The sequence below is a fragment of the Salvelinus fontinalis genome, chromosome 2, assembly GCF_029448725.1.
Source record: "Salvelinus fontinalis isolate EN_2023a chromosome 2, ASM2944872v1, whole genome shotgun sequence".
Taxonomy (NCBI): domain Eukaryota; kingdom Metazoa; phylum Chordata; class Actinopteri; order Salmoniformes; family Salmonidae; genus Salvelinus; species Salvelinus fontinalis.
In genome coordinates, this window is record NC_074666.1 from 99,967,092 (window position 1) to 99,986,354 (window position 19,263).

Below are 19,263 nucleotides of genomic sequence, written 5' to 3' on the forward strand. Positions count from 1 at the left end.
TAAGCCGATATACAGTGTCAAGTGTGATGAGAACATTTCGACTGGAAAATAGGTATTGTAAAAATATCATATCAAAAACATCTGCACGGTTTCAGTAACTGCTTACAGTACTGTATTCTATGCACTATCAGCACTTCTGTTACCTTTTCCTGTGAAATTACTGTACTATTGTATACTGTTTTTTTTCTACATAGGATTGAGGGTCAGGGACGACAAGGGGGAAGACCTCCTATGTTCACAGAACAGCAAGAGAGGGAGATAGTAAACATGGTTTTGGCCAACAATGCTATAACACTCACAGCTCCAAGCTAACATTGTCAATAACCACGCCATTTTCAACGATATCCATCAGGTCTCAACATCAACACTGGCACGCATCCTAAAAAAAAAAACATATTCAAATGAAGCAAATTTATCGAGTGCCTTTCGAGCGCAATTCCGAAAGTGTGAAACGACTGCGGCATGATTATGCAGAGGTATGTATTCACTTTAGCAGTGTGATCTTGCATACTGTCTCATAATCTTTTACTGTACTGGAATATGTATACTAGATCTACACTGAACTACACAATTTAGCCTGACACTGTTTTTCAGAGTTTTACGAATGGATGGAGAGGAGATCCAGCATGAGTTCATTTACGTAGATGAGGCTGGGTTCAACCTGACGAGAACACGATGTCTAGTTATTTTTTTATTTTTTTTATTTTTTATTTTACAATACGTAAAGTGACGTTTGGTTACAGTATTAAGAATCTCCATGTCAACATTTTGGGCGTGTTGAGAAATAAATGAGTTTCTTCAGTCTGCAACATTGGTCTTGTGTAGTGTTTGGTGAATTTACATTATATTTGTACTTTGTTGATAGTAGCCTACTCTAATCATAGGGAAGTAGAAGTGCTAAAAGTGTTTTAGGTTTATCACAGCAGAGTGTAACTCGTGCAAACAGAGTATAGTAATGTGAAACGTGTGTGTTTCATATGGTAACAAAGTGTGGTTTTTAAAAAGAAGTGTATAGTTTTTACAAGAGTGTTTAATTTTGCAAAGGATCTGTAGTGTTTTGCTAATTGGGTGTGTGGTTGTGCTAATTGTGTGTAGTGTTTTGAAAACACGGGCCCTGTTTTGAAAATCGTGCTTAAGCAATCAAAAAAAACTGTAATGAAACCAGTTTTTACAACACAGTGTGGTGATTCATTCTATTAATGATTGACTCTAGTTGACAATGTCTGTCAACTTCAATGGTGTGTATTCATGAATATTTACAATCGTATGTTTACACACTAGAGAGATATTCTACATTGTTGCTCCAGAGTGTCTTACTGAACATGACCAGGATTAGAGTGAAACATCATGTTGTGTTTGACACAGGGACACAGAGTCATTATAAAGCCTAAACCCTGGATAGAGGGGCTCAGTGAATGTAGTGTGGAATGTGTACAGGTGGGTCAGTATGTCAGAGGAGACTCTGTAGAAGGACAGAGTGCCGGCTGGCCAGTCCAGATACACTCCTACTCTGTGGGAGCTGGAGGGGGGGACGTCTAAGGTAATGTGAGCACTATTGTGCCAGGCATAGTAACTGTTGTCAGAGCAGAACAGACTCCAGGACTTGTCATTCCATCCAAGCCCATGGTCATAACCCCTTCCTCTCCTGCTGATTCCTTTATATGTCACTCCTATAACAGGCCCACTCCCACTCCACTCTACCTCCCAGTAACAGCGCCCAGTCAGACCCTCTCTACACAGCACCTGTCCACGGTCCTGAAATCTCTCTGGGTGATCAGGATACGGCTGCTTCTGTCTCCTCCGTGTCACCTTCCTGTTCTCCTCAGACAGAGAAAGGCGTCTGTGTGCTGTGTTTGGGTCCAGTGTGAGATCACAGACATCTGATGGATGAAACCAGACACAATATTAGAAATCATCATCATTCACATTGGAATGGTAACTTTTCACACTCAATCTGGACAGTTTTATCTCCATCTCTTCATTCAAAGATTCAATCATGAACATTCTTACTGACAGTTGTGGCTGCTCTGCATGATGTATTGTTGTCTCTACCTTCTTGCCTTAGTGCTGTTGTCTGTGCCCAATAATGTTTGTACCATGCTTTGTGCAGGTACCATTTTGTGCATCTGCCATTTTGTGTTACTACCAGGTTGTTGTCATGTTGTGTTGCTACCCTGCTGTGTTGTCATGTGTTGCTGGCATGCTATGTTGTTGCCTTGGGTCTCTCTTGATGTAGTGTTGTGTTGCTACCCTGCTGTGTTGTCATGTGTTGCTGGCATGCTATGTTGTTGCCTTGGGTCTCTCTTGATGTAGTGTTGTGGTGTCTCTCTTGTCGATATGTGTGTTTTGTCCTATTTAAAAGAAAAAATCCCAGCCCCAGTCCCCGCAGCAGGCCTTTGGCCAATTGGCCCAGTGTCATCCTGGTTTGGCTGTCATTGTAAATAAGAATTTGTTCTTAACTGACTTGCCTAGTTAAATAAAGTTTTTTTAATTTGTAATATTTAACCTTTACTTAAGAACTTCTTGTGGCTGCAGGGGCAGTATTGAGTAGCTTGGATGAAAGGTGCACAGAGGTGCCCAGAGTAAAACGGCCTGCTCCTCAGTCATAGTTGCTAATATATGCATATTATTAGTAGTATTGGATAGAAAACACTCTGAAGTTTCTAAAACTGTTTGAATTATGTCTGTGAGAATAACAGAACTCATATGGCAGGCAAAAACCTGAGAAAAAAATTTAAACAGGAAGTGGAAATTATTAGGCTGGTCGATTTTCAACCAAGATCCCATTGAAATCACAGCGAGATATGAATGAGTATTCACTTCCTACTGCTTCCACAACAGTCTGTAGAACTTTGTCTGATGCCTCTACTGTGAAGGGGGGTCAAATGAGAGAGGAATTAGTCAAGTCTGCCATGACCTGACCATGCTTTCACCATGCGCGTTCACATGAGATGGAGCTCTGTTCCATCGCTCATCTGAAGTCAATATAATTCTCCGGTTGGAACGTTATTCAAGATTTATGTATTATTTATTTATTACAACATTCTAAAGATTGATTCAATACATCGTTTGACAGGTTTCTACTGACTGTTACTGAACTTTTGGACATTTCGTCAGCTTTTAGGGAACGCGCTTCGTGACTTTGGAATTGTTTACCAAACGCGCTAACAAAAGTAGCTAATTGGATATAAATAACGGACATTATCGAATAAATCAAGCATTTATTGTGGACCTGGGATTCCTGGGAGTGCATTCTGATGAAGATCATCAAAGGTAAGGAAACATTTATCATGTAATTTCTGGTTTCTGTTGACTCCAACATGGCGGCTAATTTGACTATTGTTTTGAGCGCCGTCTCAGATTATTGCATGGTTTGCTTTTTCCGTAAAGTTCTTTTTGAAATCTGACACAGCGGTTGCATTAAGGAGAGGTATATCTATAATTCCATGTGTATAACTTGTATTATCATCTACATTTATGATGAGTATTTCTGTTGAAACGATGTGGATATGCAAAATCACTTGATGTTTTTGCAACTAGTGAATCTAACACTCCAATGTAAACTCAGATTTTTTTGTATAAATATGAACTTAATCAAACAAAACATGCATATATTGTGTAACATGAAGTCCTATGAGTGTCATCTGATGAAGATAATCAAAGGTTAGTGATTAATTTTCTCTATTTCTGGATTTTGTGAAAGCTATCTTTCACTGGAAAAATGGCTGTGCTTATTGTGGTTTGGTGTGACCTAACATAATCGTTTGTAGTGCTTTCGCTGAAAAGCATATTTGAAATCGGACACTTTGGTGGGATTAACAACAAGATTACCTTTAAAATGATATAAGACAAATCTATGTTTGAGGAATTTTAATTATGAGATTTCTGCTTTTTGAATTTGGCGCCCTGCACTTTCACTCGCTGTAGTCATATCATCCAGGTAGCGGGATGGCAGCCATAAAAGGTTAAATGTAATATGACCAAGTAAGTAATGATGGTGGTCTTTGACTTAACTTGAATTAAGACTTATTCTTAGTCATATTCTTCACAGAAGTCAACACTCACATTTTCTAAGCCCAGGCTTCATTGTGTACTCTCCACCATGTTCCACACTGTAGCGGTAAGTAAAGGAACAGACAGTCATTGACACACACACACACACACACACACACACACACACACACACACACACACACACACACACACACACACACACACACACACACACACACACACAGCATATAACTTTGTCCAAGTGGTTGAAGAATGTTTGTCTTAACTAGCCTGATAACTCAAACATGGCTGATATGAACATTGACATAAACCTTCTGCATACCTGAGTTTCTCCAGTCTGCAGTGTAGATCCTCCAGTCCAGCAGAGAGCAGTCTGACTCCTGAGTCTCCTGGGTGATTGTAGCTCAGGTCCAGCTCTCTCAGGTGTGAGGGGTTTGACTTCAGAGCTGAGACCAGAGAAGCACAGCCTTCCTCTGTGACTTGACATCGGGACAGCCTGCAAAGAGTAAAATAATTTTTAAACCACACTGCTATTCTTTGGTGGTGAAAATACAGTGGCAGTATATTTTTTCAACATATTCAGATTTATCACTGTCCTGAAACCTGACATATCTATTCATAAATTAACGTATCATTATTAGAAATGATAAATTATCAAAGTATTGCTTGTAGATAGAAACATGTGTAGTACAAATATTTGAGTTGACTGACCAGACCAGTTTAAAAAGCAGTATCAGTCAAAAGACAGACATTGAGGTATCAGATTTAGATTGTATTGAGAATGGAGTCCACACCATATCTAGTTTGACAGTAAAGCTAAAATGTTAAATGTGGCTCTACAGTCGTCGCCAAAAGTTTTGAGAATGACACAAATATTAATTTCCATAAAGTTTGCTGCTTCAGTGTCTTTAGATATTTTTGTCAGATGTTACTACTAAGTATAATTACAAGCATTTCATAAGTGTCAAAGGCTTTTATTAACAATTACATAAAGTTGATGCAATCCGCCCTGCCATGCTGTCAATTAACTTCTGGGCCATATCCTGACTGATGGCAGCCCACTCTTGCATAATCAATTCTTGGAGTTTGTCAGAATTTGTGGGTTTTTGTTTGTCCACCCGCCTCTGAGGATTGACCACAAGTTCTCAATGGGATTAAGGTCTGGGGAGTTTCCTGGCCATGGACCCAAAATATCAATGTTTTGTTCCCCGAGCCACTTAGTTATCACTTTTGCCTTATGGCAAGGTGCTCCATCATGCTGGAAAAGGCATTGTTCATCACCAAACTGTTCCTGGATGGTTGGGAGAAGTTGCTCTCGGAGTATGTGTTGGTACCATTCTTTATTCATGGCTGTGTTCTTTGGCAAAATTGTGAGTGAGCCCACTCCCTTGGCTGAGAAGCAACCCCACACATGAATGGTCTCAGGATGCTTTACTGTTGGCATGACACAGGACTTATGGTAGCGCTCACCTTTTTTCCGGATGCCCCAAACAATCGGAAAGGGGATTCGTCAGAGAAAATGACTTTACCCCAGTCCTCAGCAGTCCAATCACTGTACCTTTTGCAGAAATGCAGTGGAGATGTTTTGGGGGGATTCAGTTCATTTGCATGGCAAAGAGGGACTTTGCAGTTCATTGCAATTCATCTGATCACTCTTCATAACATTCTGAAGTATATGCAAATTGCCATCATACAAACTGAGGCAGCAGACTTAGTGAAAATTTATATTTGTGTCATTCTCAAAACTTTTGGCCATGACTGTATACTCCAAAATTTGGGATTTGAGATCAAATGTTTCATATGAGGTGACAGTATATAATGTCACCTTTTTTGGGGGGGGTATTTTCATACATATAGTTCAACGTTTAGGAATTATAGCACTTTATGTATCTAGTCCCCCCCATTTGAAGAAATCATAAGTATTCTGAGCAATTCACTTACAGTGTCTTAAAGTAGTCAAAAGTTTAGTTTTTGGTTCCAAACACACATTTGCATTTGGTTTTGCTTGTGTTATGTTTTGCCCAATAGTTTTTTACCTTTATTTAACTAGGCAAGTGAGTTCAGAACAAATTCTTATTTTCAATGACGGCCTAGGAACAGTGGGTTTACTGCCTTGTTCAGGGGCAGGACAACATTTTTACCTTGTCAGCTCAGGGATTTGATCTTGCAAGCTTTCGGTTGGTAGTATTTGGTCCCAAACTCGTTGCCTGCATTTGCAGTTTGTTTTGGTTGTGTTTTGAGTTATGTTTTGCCCAATAGTAACTGAATGGTGACTGGATTAATCTTCTCTCTAAGTGAGTAGATAACATGTTTCTAAACACTACTCAATTAATACTGATGATGCCATGATTAAGAGAAATCATGAATGAATCATGAATAATAATGAACGAGTGAGAAAGTTACAGAGGCCACAACAAAACATGCTAACCTCTCACCATTCGACGTTTTGAACATTGAGATATTAAATAAATGATAGCGAAGAAGCATAGGATCAAAGAAGAAAGTTAAGGGTTCTCTGTAGAAGGACAGATAGCTGTGGAATGTGTTGGAATGTGTTGGAATGTGTTGGAATGTGTTGGGGACGAGAGCAGAGCACCGTGTTGATACAGGAAAGACAGATAGCTGTGGATTAGATGAAGGAGGGGTTGAGGTCAGGAGGTGAGGACAGGTCAAGATTTGGGATCTTGTTACTCTTTTCCTGTTAAACCATAAGAAGGATTGGAGAGAAGGAGGAGTGTCTTAAGTGGAATATAAATATCTGTGTGGGAGAAATGTTGGGTTGTCTGATTACAGCTGTACAGAACCTTTGGGAAGAATTGAACTTGGTTAAAGCTTCTCTAGTGTCCGTGGGTTATTTACTCTGAAAAATTAGAACCTAACACAAATAACAGAGGGGTTTATGATCCTCGTGCCTCTTTAACTTTCTCATTCATCGTCATTCATGATTCATCCATAATCATGGCAGCATCCACATGAATGTAGAAGTGTTCAGAAACATTTTCTATTCTTACTGACAATACAAGCGAAGTGACTCCAAAATGACACAGGATATTATTCACCATTCAGTTTCTATTGGGAAAATCATCATCCAAAACACAACCAAGACGAACTGCAAATGAATTCAACAAGTGTGTAGAATCACAAGCTTGATGTAATTATTGCAGGCAAGGAATATGGGACCAAATACTAAACTTATGACTACTTTAATACAATATAAGTGAATTTGTCAAAATGATTACGACATTTTCAAATGGGATAAATAGACACAGAGTGCTTTCATTTCTAAACAGTAACACTTATGTGCATGGAAATACCCTCAAGTAAAAGGTGGCATTCTGTACTGTCGCCTAATACGAAACATTCTATCTCAAATCCTAAATACTGGAGCATAGCAACACATTTAAAACAGAAAACACTGTTCAAACGCATATGGTGTGGACTATGTGTGATTGGTAAACATATGTGGATCTGGTGAACAGTTATCACTTTTTGACCAACTACAGGAACACAAACCTCAGAGTCTCCAGTTGACAGTGGGGATTCCCCAGTACAGCAGAGAGCAGCTTCACTCCTGAATCCTTCAGGTCATTGTTACTCAGATCCAGCTCTCTCAGGTGTGAGGGGTTTAACTTCAGAGCTGAGACCAGAGAAGCACAGCCTTTCTCTGTGACTCCACAGCCTGACAGCCTGACAGAGAGATCATCATGATTTCACGAACACACTGTTAATTAATGTAACACCAGCAGTGTAGAAGGACAATGGTAGATGCATTTGGTTTATTCTCTCAAACAACATATAGATTCACCTTCCGTCTCCTAGAATTGTATCGTTATATTGTTATACTAATGTGAACATCAATGCACTGATTCAATATGTTTTTCAATAATACATATTTTCTCTGAACTGAATATTTATTCCTGATGTTTAGTACTTAAATGTATTTGTATGTACTCACAGAGCAGCTCTGGAGGCTTTGACCACTGGCAGCAGCCTCAGAAGACCTTCCTCTGATCTGGAGTATTTCTTCAGGTCAAACACATCCAGCTCCTTTTCTGAAGTCAGCAACACAAAGACCAGAGCTGACCACTGTGCAGGTGAGAGTTCTTCACTGGATACACTTCCTGATCTCAGGTAGTTTTGGATCTCCTCCACTAGAGAATGGTCATTCAGTTCATTCAGACAGTGGAACAGATTGATGCACCTCTCTGGAGAGGGATTCTCCCTGATCTTCTCCTTGATGTACTTGACTGTTTCTTCATGGCTCTGTGAGCTGCTTCTTGTCGTTGTCAGTAGACCTCGTAAGTGCTTCTGATTGGACTCCAGTGAGAGGCCCAGAAGGAAGCGGAGGAAAAGGTCCAGGTTTCCCGTCTCACTTTCTAAGGCTTTATCCACAGCACTCTTGTAGACTGTAACTTCAGGCTTGTCTCTAAACAGCTCAGAAAAGTTACTGGATGTTGATTGTGGTTTGGCCATTAGATTCTCATTGTTGTTGATGAATGAGAGGAACACATATACAGCAGCCAGAAACTCCTGAATGCTCAGATGCACGAAGCAGTACACCTTGTCCTGGTACAGCCCACATTCCTCTTTAAAGATCTGTGTGCACAATCCTGAGTACACCGAGGCTTCATTGACATCAATGCCAGCCTCTTTCAGGTCTTCTTCATAGAAAATCAGATTGCCCTTCACAAGCTGTTGAAAAGCCAGTTTTCCCAGTGACAGAATGCTCTCTTTATTCCAGTGTGGACCTGTCTCTTCTTTCCCAAGATACTTTTCATTCTTCTGTTTGGTATGAAACACCACAAGGTGTGTGTACATCTCAGTCAGAGTATTGGGCATCTCTTCTCTCTTATGTTTCAGCATGTGTTCAAGGACTATTGCAGAAATCCAACAGAAGACTGGAATGTGGCACATGATGTGGAGGCTCCTTGATGTCTTTATGTGTGAGATGATTCTGCTGGCCAGGTCCTCATCCCTGAATCTCTTCCTGAAGTACTCCTCCTTCTGTGGGTCATTGAACCCTCGTACCTCTGTCACCTGGTCAACACACCCTGAAGGGATCTTATTGGCTGCTGCAGGTCGGGTAGTTATCCAGAGGAGAGCAGAGGGAAGCAGATTTCCCTTGATGAGATTTGTCAGCAGAACGTCCACTGAAGTTGACTTTGTGACGTCACAACAGATCTTGTTGTTCTGGAAGTCTAGGGGCAGTCGGCACTCATCCAGACCATCAAAGATGAACAGAACTTTGTACTCGTCATAGTTGGAGATTCTTGATTCTTTGGTTTCTATTGAGAAGTGATTGAGAAGTTCAATCAAAGTGTGTTTTTCCCCTTTCATCAAATTCAGCTCGCGAAAAGGCAATGAAAATACAAATTGGACATCCTGATTTGCTTTTCCTTCAGCCCAGTCCAGAATGAACTTCTGCACAGAGACTGTTTTTCCAATGCCAGCGACTCCCTTTGTCAGCACAGTTCTGATAAGTTTGTCTTGTCCAGTTAAGGGTTTGAAGATGTCGTTACATTTCATTGCAGTCTCTGGTCTTGCTTGTTTCCTGGTTGTTGTCTCAATCTGTCTCAGCTCATGTTCATTATTGACCTCTCCTGTTCCACCCTCTGTGATGTAGAGCTCTGTGTAGATCTTATTGAGAAGTGTTGGGTTTCCTTGTTTAGCGATCCCCTCAAATACACATTGAAACTTCATCTTTAGATTAGATTTGAGTTCACGTTGGCAAATCATAGCAAGCTCATCTGAATCTAGATATAACACAGAGGATATTAATATTACGTCTGATTTCATGTTAGAAAGTTGTACATAATAATTATAACTTATTCTCTTAACTGCCTGTATAAATGTGTACATGTTTTTATAAATCATTACACACTGTTTATATTATTGTTGGTATTATTAATGTTCTCAAATTCCCAATCTGGCCCTCATACAATCATGGCCACCTGATCATCCCCAGCTTCAAATTGGCTCAAGGCTGCTACGATATCATTAAGTTAGCTACTTTAGCTGTACTTCAGTTACAGCTTTGAAATGTTATAAAACAGCATTCAACATGAGGCAGACAGCTATTACTTTTCTCCAGTGTGTCAGCAAGCTCCTTCTGGTTCATTTTCCTCAGGATGTGCAGTGTGATCTTCAGAGCCCCCTCTCTGGCACTGCTCTCCTGCTTCTCATCTTCAGCATCCACCACTTCCTTATCCTGCTTCTGACTCTCAAAGCCTTCTGGGAGATCTGGACTAAGAATCCTCTTGAACATCTTCAGCTCATTCTTCAGAAATGTCATAATATTCTCTTCAAGCAACTGAAATAAATAAAGTAAATAAGTTAAGCAAGAGAAGAAATACTTTCTCATTAACACATGAATGAATGATTGACAGATCAACTTTACTTGAGGTAAACAAAAACAAATGTACATAACAGGACCACATACACTGAATATGGAGGCCAGGTCTGTTTGATGACTCTGGAAAGACTGACCACTGAGAATCTCCTGTTGGTTTCTGTGGACAAAACATCCAAAGAGTGCACACACACAGACACGTACACACACACACACACACACTATGAAAATTGAAAAAATGATTTAGGACTATGGATAATGAAAATAAATTGGAAATGGGAGAGGAGAAATGACTAGAGACAGTGTTGTTTAACCCACTGACCATGACCCATGAGTTCTTCTTACCTTTGTTTAGGAGTTAAGTCTCCCTCTCTAAACATTATAGGTATACCCATAGACCGGCCACTCTTCATGGACACACAGCTGGGTACAGGGGAGTCTGGTCTCTCCCGCTTGATTGTTCTTCAACACAACAGAGACAAACATTACATCTCTCATCTACTCATCTACTCTGTTTTTTTTGCTAAATGCTAAATATCTGCGTCACTCTCAGAGAAATAATTAGTACTGCTAGGTTTTACACTGTCAAATGTAACAAATAACTTTATTTTTTAGTAAATAACTGCACTAATGATACATTTGTGAAATAAATTTTTCAATATTTAAAAATAACAATTAAATACAGTAATATGAGATCTGTATGTAAAACATTTACATTGGACATTTATCAGATGTTCTTATCCAGGGCCTGGTTTCCCAAAAGCATCTTAAGGCTAAGTTCATTGTTAGGACCTTTGTAGGAGCATCGTTAAATCTCAGAGCTTGAAAGAGAGCGACCAGCCTCTATGTATTTTACTGGTTTGTGACTCACTGACTCCGCCCCCGTTTAGAGGGGAATAAAGCAACCCAGGAGTTAACACACAGTTCAGGGAGAGTTTGAGAGGCAGGTTTATGGTTCCCCCCTAGACTCTCAGGCTCCAGTCATTGGGGATGGGGAGTGGAGTGTACAGCTTGATGTTGTGAGGTGCTGATAACAGTCACCCTCAGCCACCGGGAATTTGTAACAGAGCTGTTTCCCAAAACCATCATAATTAATGTTGCACTTGAAATTGCTCATAATCTAATACCTGCCTCAGACCACTCGTAGAACAGCTAAGTGAGTCGTTAGATGCGTTTTTTGCACTCCAGAGTCACTTAATACACGGAAGACCTAGGTCAAACATACTATAGTCCTTCTGTATGTTAAGACCTCTGGGGACTAAAGTATCTACAACATACTATAGTCCTTCTGTAGGTTAAGACCTCTGGGAACTAAAGTATCTATAACATACTATAGTCCTCTAGGTTAAGACCTCTGGGACTAAAGTATCTATAACATACTATAGTCCTCTAGGTTAAGACCCCTGGGAACTAAAGTATCTATAACATACTATAGTCCTTCTGTAGGTTAAGACCTCTGGAGACTAAAGTATCTATAACATACTATAGTCCTGTAGGTTAAGACCTCTGGGGACTAAAGTATCTATAACATACTATAGTCCTCTAGGTTAAGACCTCTGGGGACTAAAGTATCTATAACATACTATAGTCCTCTAGGTTAAGACCCCTGGGAACTAAAGTATCTATAACATACTATAGTCCTTCTGTAGGTTAAGACCTCTGGGACTAAAGTATCTATAACATACTATAGTCCTCTAGGTTAAGACCTCTGGGAACTAAAGTATCTACAACATACTATAGTCCTCTAGTTTAAGACCTCTGGGGACCAAAGTATCTATAACATACTATAGTCCTCTAGGTTAAGACCTCTGGGGACTAAAGTATCTACAACATACTGTAGTCCTTCTGTATGTTAAGACCTCTGGAGACTAAAGTATCTATAACATACTATAGTCCTTCTGTAGGTTAAGACCTCTGGGAACTAAAGTATCTATAACATACTATAGTCCTTCTGTAGGTTAAGACCTCTGGGACTAAAGTATCTATAACATACTATAGTCCTTCTGTAGGTTAAGACCTCTGGGAACTAAAGTATCTACAACATACTATAGTCCTTCTGTAGGTTAAGACCTCTGGGGACTAAAGTATCTACAACATACTGTAGTCCTTCTGTAGGAAAGAACTCTGGAGACTAAAGTATCTGAGGAATAGATCCAGATAAGAACTCTGGAGACTAAAGTATCTAAGGAATGGATCCAGATAAGAACTCTGGAGACTGATGTATCTAAGGAATGGATCCAGATAAGACCTCTGGAGACTAAAGTATCTATAACATACTATAGTCCTCTAGGTTAAGACCTCTGGGGACTAAAGTATCTATAACATACTATAGTCCTCTAGGTTAAGACCCCTGGGAACTAAAGTATCTATAACATACTATAGTCCTTCTGTAGGTTAAGACCTCTGGGACTAAAGTATCTATAACATACTATAGTCCTCTAGGTTAAGACCTCTGGGAACTAAAGTATCTACAACATACTATAGTCCTCTAGTTTAAGACCTCTGGGGACTAAAGTATCTATAACATACTATAGTCCTTCTGTAGGTTAAGACCTCTGGGGACTAAAGTATCTATAACATACTATAGTCCTCTAGGTTAAGACGTCTGGGAACTAAAGTATCTACAACATACTATAGTCCTCTAGGTTAAGACATCTGGGAACTAAAGTATCTACAACATACTATAGTCCTCTAGTTTAAGACCTCTGGGGACTAAAGTATCTACAACATACTGTAGTCCTTCTGTAGGAAAGAACTCTGGAGACTAAAGTATCTAAGGAATAGATCCAGATAAGAACTCTGGAGACTAAAGTATCTAAGGAATGGATCCAGATAAGAACTCTGGAGACTAAAGTATCTAAGGAATAGATCCAGATAAGAACTCTGGAGACTAAAGTATCTAAGGAATGGATCCAGATAAGAACTCTGGAGACTGATGTATCTAAGGAATGGATCCAGATAAGAACTCTGGAGACTAAAGTATCTAAGGAATGGATCCAGAATGTATTTCTGGACCTTCAGTGTTTGTTTTTGCTAACTTGTTTAATTCCAAAATAAAATGTGATTTTTCTGATGAAGGCCAAAACGTTAATCTTTTAACCTTGGGGTGGCAGGTAGCTTAGTCGTTAGAGCATTGGGCCAGTAACTGAAAGGTTGTTGGATTGAATCCCTGAGCTGACAAGGTAAAATATGTTATTCTACTCCTGAACAACGCAGTTAAAAGTGTTGTTCTCCAGTAGGCTGTCATTGTAAATAAGAATTTGTTCTTAACAGACTTACTTGCCTAGTTAAATAAAACCCTGCCTAAAACAAATTGGTTTGAGAGCATAGTGCCTTTTCCTTTTCAATGGTGATTTGGAGACTAATGTGTGCAATAATGTGCCAAATCTGTGATTTAATGCATTTTTATTGGGTAAGCATAGAATAAGCCACCTCTGAGTCAAATTAAGCATAGAATAAGCATAGAATAAGCCACCTCTGAGTCAAATTAAAAATCTTTCCTTAACATTATAATTGTTTCACAATTCTGACGATGGATCAGCTTCTAGAGAGATATTACCATCTATGGCAGATGGTAATATCTCTCTAGAAGCTGATCCATCGTCAGAATTGTGAAACAATTATAATGTTAAGGAAAGATTTGAATGGAGAAAGCTGATCTGAGAGCAGCGCTCAATTTCTTTCGATCCTATCAGTATCGACACATGCTCCAAGACGCAACCATTTTGGCAAACGCATGTTACATCTTCGGCCGTTGTAGGAAAGATGCATCTTAAGACACTCATAAGCCTAAGTTCCGTCGCTCTCAGGAAAACGGCCCCAGAGACATGGCAAATATCTTAATTTGATAACCCTGCGTTGCAGGAATTTCCCTGTCAGACTTGATTTGCCCTAACGAAAAATGTATCAAAAATGTCCATGAATTATAATCCACATAATACTGAATATTTCCAGTTGCTGAAACTGAGTCAAATTAAGATATGGCATCTGTAAGTTCATTCATCTTAAGATAGCTAGGTGAGACAACCACATATCATAGTCAAATAATCAGGAAACGAACATTCCATTCCAGCTAAACAATTGACATACAGTGCATTCGGAATGTAGTCAGACCCCTTGACTTTTGCCACATTTTGTTACGTTACAGCCTTATTTTAAAATTGATTACATTGTTTTTTTCTCATCAATCTAAACACAATACCCCATAATGACAAAGCAAAAACAGTTTTTTTGAAATTTTAGCAAATCTATTAAAAAATATATATTACATTTACATACGTATTCAGACCCTTTACTCAGTACTTTGTTGAAGCATCTTTGGCAGCGATTACAGCCTCGAGTCTTCTTGGGTATGACGTTACAAGCTTGGCACACCTATATTTGGGGAGTTTCTCCAGTTCTTCTCTGCAGATCCTCTCAAGCTCTGTCAGGTTGGATGGGGAGCGTCGCTGCACAGCTATTTTCAGGTCTCTCCAGAGATGTTCGATCAGGTTCAAGTCCAGGCTCTGGCTGGGCCACTCAAGGATGTTCAGTGACTCCTGCGTTGTCTTGGCTGTGTGCTTAGGGTCGTTGTCTTGTTGGAAGGTGAACCTTCGCCCAGTCTAAGGTCCAGAGCTCTCTGGAGCAGGTTTTCATCAAGGATTTCTCTGTACTTTGCTCCATTCATCTTTCCCTCGATCCTGACTAGTCTCCCAGTCCCTGCCTCTGAAAAACATCCCCACAGCATGATGCTGCCACCACTATGCATCACTGTAGGGATGGTGCCAGGTTTCCTCCAGACGTGATGCTTGGCATTCAGGCCAAAGAGTTCAATCTTGGTTTCATCAGACTAGATAATCTTCTTCTCATGGTCTGAGAGTCCTTTAGGTGTCTTTTGGAAAACTCCAAGTGGGCTTCATGTGCGTTTTCCTGAGGAGTGGCTTCCATCTGGCAACTCTACCATAAAGGCCTGATTGGTGGAGTGCTGCAGAGATGGATGTCCTCCTGGAAGGTTCTCCCATCTCCACAGAGGAACTCTAAAGCTCTGTCAGAGTGACCATCGGGTTGTTGGTCACCTCCCTGACCAAGGCCCTTCTCCCGATTGCTCAAGTTTGGCCAGGCTGCCATCTCTAGGAAGACTCTTGGTGGTTCCAAACTTCTTCCATTTGGTGGAGTGATGGATGATGGAGACCACTGTGTTCTTGGGGAACTTCAATGCTGCAGAAATGTTTTGGTACCCTTCTCCAGATCTGTGCCTCGACACGATCCTGTATCGGAGCTGTACAGACAGTTCTTTGGGCCTAATGGATTGGTTTTTGTTCCAACATCCACTGTCAACTATGGGACAAATATACGTCTAATTTCGAGTGTGTTTATGTTAAAGGTGAATCAACAGTTACTACATCCATTTTTGGATCCACATCCTTTTTTAAACGTATTAATTAATTATATCTACCTATTGATTCAGAAACTAATATAACTTCTAAATGCCTCATGAGCTTAGTTCTGTCATTCTCTATCAGAATCCAAAAACAAGCTTGTTTTACTCCAAAACAAAACACTGTAAAGCTTCAAAACATATTTAAAACTATAATTGTTGTACCATGGATGGTCAGTCTTTGCATCCATCCCGTCTATACATTTTAGTGGTTACATTTCTCCAGCCCCATTCTATCTTTTTACCAAAACAGTGGGGGGGAAAACGTTGTTATTGTTTCAACTGCTAATTGGTGCTTTAAAGGGGTGTTACTTTGGCAGATAATGTTCCCCATCTTAAGAAAGTGTTTTTTATAATTAACTAATTAATGCATGTTGTTTTTGGTTTAAGGGTATATGGACCATTGTTGCATCGTTCATTGTTATCTTGTAAATGGCTATTTTATGGTTGTAAGTGATCAAATTAACTAACAGATGTTGTATATTTTTCAATTCTGAGTAATTACTACTTCAATAAGGATATACACTTTATTTCAGTGACCTTAGGTATAGAAACTGATGGTCAGATCAACACAACGCTTAGAAGAAATGTGTTGCAATTGCTACAATATTCCAATAGATGGCAGTATAAGACCACGAATGAAATCTCATAAAATAAATGTAGTTTTCTCCCGCTACCCCTGCTTTTTCTGTCCCTTTCCACAATGCTGACGCAAGAGGAAGGAACATCATTTTAACAGATTACTGTGAATTGCTATAAGATGATTCATGTTTATTATGACCTATTTTAAGGCTCATGTTTTGAAATTATACTTGATTACTATTCCAATAACGAGTTTCAATAATCGTGAACATTAATTCAGTCACCTTCTGGTCGGGAAAAGTATTTTCCTAGTACATTCATTGTCAAATTCATCAAACAGCATCGACCTGCTCTGTTATAAATATATATAGATTAGATTAGATAGATTAGTTAGATAGATCGATAGATAGATAGATCGATATAACTGTAAAGTAATGAGTAATCATTTTAGAAAATCATGGGACATATAGTCTTTGGTTGCATGCTATTTTATGTCAATCATATTGCTGCTTGTAGCCTATAACTGATGCTTCGTGGTCTTATGCTGCCGTCTATTGGAAATATTTACCAATTAAAAGTGATTAATTCACATAAAGACATTGGTGAGGCAGCTGAGAATAAAGTGTATTTTTCTTATTCATTCCTGAAATCAGTCTCAATCCTGCCCCAACTATCCCACACCAATTGCTGGACATAGAGGTTACTAGGTCACACCCAGTTCAAACCACATGTGTTCTGCCTTGCAATAATAAATAACCAAAAATGAAGATGCTTACATTGGTTTTGGTATTTACTAACATAATATTATTACAAAAATAGTTTCTAAAAGTGTTCTAGGCTACCATACCCTAGAATTAGGGTAAAGGCTAAAATAGATTATGCATAGGTTTAGTGGCACAGCGGTCTAAGGCACTCCATCTCAGTGCTTGAGGCGTCACTACAGACACCCTGGCTGTATCAAAACCAGCTGTGATTTGGAGTCCCATAGAGTGGCGCACAATTAGCCCAGCGTCGTCTGGGTTTGGCCGGGGTAGGCCGTCATTGTAAATAAGAATTTGTTCTTAACTGACATGCCTGGTTAAATAAAGAAAATGTAAAGATTTTTCTAGGCAAAAAAACAGTATGGGTTTAATAGCTCTCTTGCTCCTCCCTGTGGCCTTCTGCAGGCCCCTCATTCGCGACACTCTAGGCTCATAATCTGAGGTTGCAACTGCGTCAGATCTACAAATCAATGAGCTAGACCTATCCATTTGGTTTGCAACTCAGTGAAACTGCGTAGCATTCTCTCAATTCAATGCCTACGAACAAACATATTTAGACGCATATCAAATTACCCAGCAGCCATTTAGAAACAACAAATCATCAATATCTTTTATTTCTTAATGAAAACATTTATTCTGGCTGTTTAAATCAGCCACATCTTGAAAAATAGGGCAGGGACATGCGTTTTGTTTAGGTTTTATAGCTTTTTCTGGGGAAAAAACATGGTTAACCATGACCAGAAAATATTTAACATTGATGGCTATGTGCCAGCCATCCCTAGGACTGTGGGTCACCACAACGTGTACCCAGGCGAACAGTGATCACACTCACCAAGTAGCCATAACCTTATTAATAATAAGTTACCTGAGGTAAGCCTACAGGGTTAACACAGGCAGGTCTCAGTGATAACAATAGCGAAGCTGACATTGTGACGCAGAACAACGGGATGGGAATACAACTTTTAGAAGGCGAATTGGTGCCACGGTGCTCAATAGAACTAATAGGAGCTGGCAGGGTGAAAAATGACCTAAAAATGAGGCCTGTTTTTTCGCGATTACTTCATAACTTGGGACATAAAGTAATATTATGAAACTGGGCTCCATTGTGGATGCAATGAACTCTTTTTTATCAGAAAAACGTGTTGATAAAAATGTCATGTGTCCAGCCTACTTGAGGCACCCCGAAAATAATATTAAAAAGTTCGGTCCTTGGATACAGAGGGGTTAAACACTAAAGTTACCGTCCATCTAGTGAAGAGAGGAGAACCGGACAGAGGGAGCCAGCATCCATCAACGAGAGAGGGATAACAGGTGGAAGAAACAACCGGGGAGCTCCATCGATCCACAAGAAATGCAGGCAGCCAGTGATGATGTAGTGGTTGCTAGAATAACTACGATGCTGCTGGTAGAGTAGCTAGCTAGCCTACCTAGCTGTACCGACTAGCTTAGCTAACAAGCAGGTCGTTCATCTGTACCTCATCTCGAGGATGATGACGAATCCGGTGAACCACAAAATGAAACAAGGATAGCGAGTGAAAAGGATCTGGCTACACTCATACTGTCCCTGACCATTAAGCAAAAAGCAAACAGAGATCCAGCATGTTGGTTGTGGTTAACACAGTGACAACTAAACAGAGATCCAACATGTTGGTTGTGGTTAACACAGTGACAACTAAACAGAGATCCAGCATGTTGGTTGTGGTTAACACAGTGACAACTAAACAGAGATCCAACATGTTGGTTGTGGTTAACACAGTGACAACTAAACAGAGATCCAACATGTTGGTTGTGGTTAACACAGTGACAACTAAAAAGAGATCCAACATGTTGGTTGTGGTTAACACAGTGACAACTAAACAGAGATCCAACATGTTGGTTGTGGTTAACACAGTGACAACTAAACAGAGATCCAACATGTTGGTTGTGGTTAACACAGTGACAACTAAACAGAGATCCAACATGTTGGTTGTGGTTAACACAGTGACAACTAAACAGAGATCCAGCATGTTGGTTGTGGTTAACACAGTGACAACTAAACAGAGACCCAACATGTTGGTTGTGGTTAACACAGTGACAACTAAACAGAGATCCAGCATGTTGGTTGTGGTTAACACAGTGACAACTAAACAGAGATCCAACAT

The 19,263-nt window shown here is 39.8% G+C and overlaps 1 protein-coding gene across 1 annotated transcript in view; it reads right to left on the reverse strand.

The window, feature by feature from the left end:
* Nucleotides 1–1,160: 1,160 nt before the first annotated feature.
* Nucleotides 1,161–19,263, reverse strand: part of LOC129867952 (NACHT, LRR and PYD domains-containing protein 3-like) — a 24,804-nt gene continuing 6,701 nt past the window's right edge. Inside the window, exons 3-10 of the mRNA XM_055941462.1 lie at nucleotides 10,709–10,825; nucleotides 10,454–10,523; nucleotides 10,087–10,324; nucleotides 7,970–9,767; nucleotides 7,528–7,701; nucleotides 4,337–4,510; nucleotides 4,066–4,112; nucleotides 1,161–1,880 (exon numbers count right to left, since the gene is read on the reverse strand). Coding sequence (XP_055797437.1) covers nucleotides 1,333–1,880; nucleotides 4,066–4,112; nucleotides 4,337–4,510; nucleotides 7,528–7,701; nucleotides 7,970–9,767; nucleotides 10,087–10,324; nucleotides 10,454–10,523; nucleotides 10,709–10,825 — 3,166 coding nt within the window. The 3' untranslated portion in view covers nucleotides 1,161–1,332. The remainder of the gene's footprint in view (nucleotides 1,881–4,065; nucleotides 4,113–4,336; nucleotides 4,511–7,527; nucleotides 7,702–7,969; nucleotides 9,768–10,086; nucleotides 10,325–10,453; nucleotides 10,524–10,708; nucleotides 10,826–19,263) is intronic.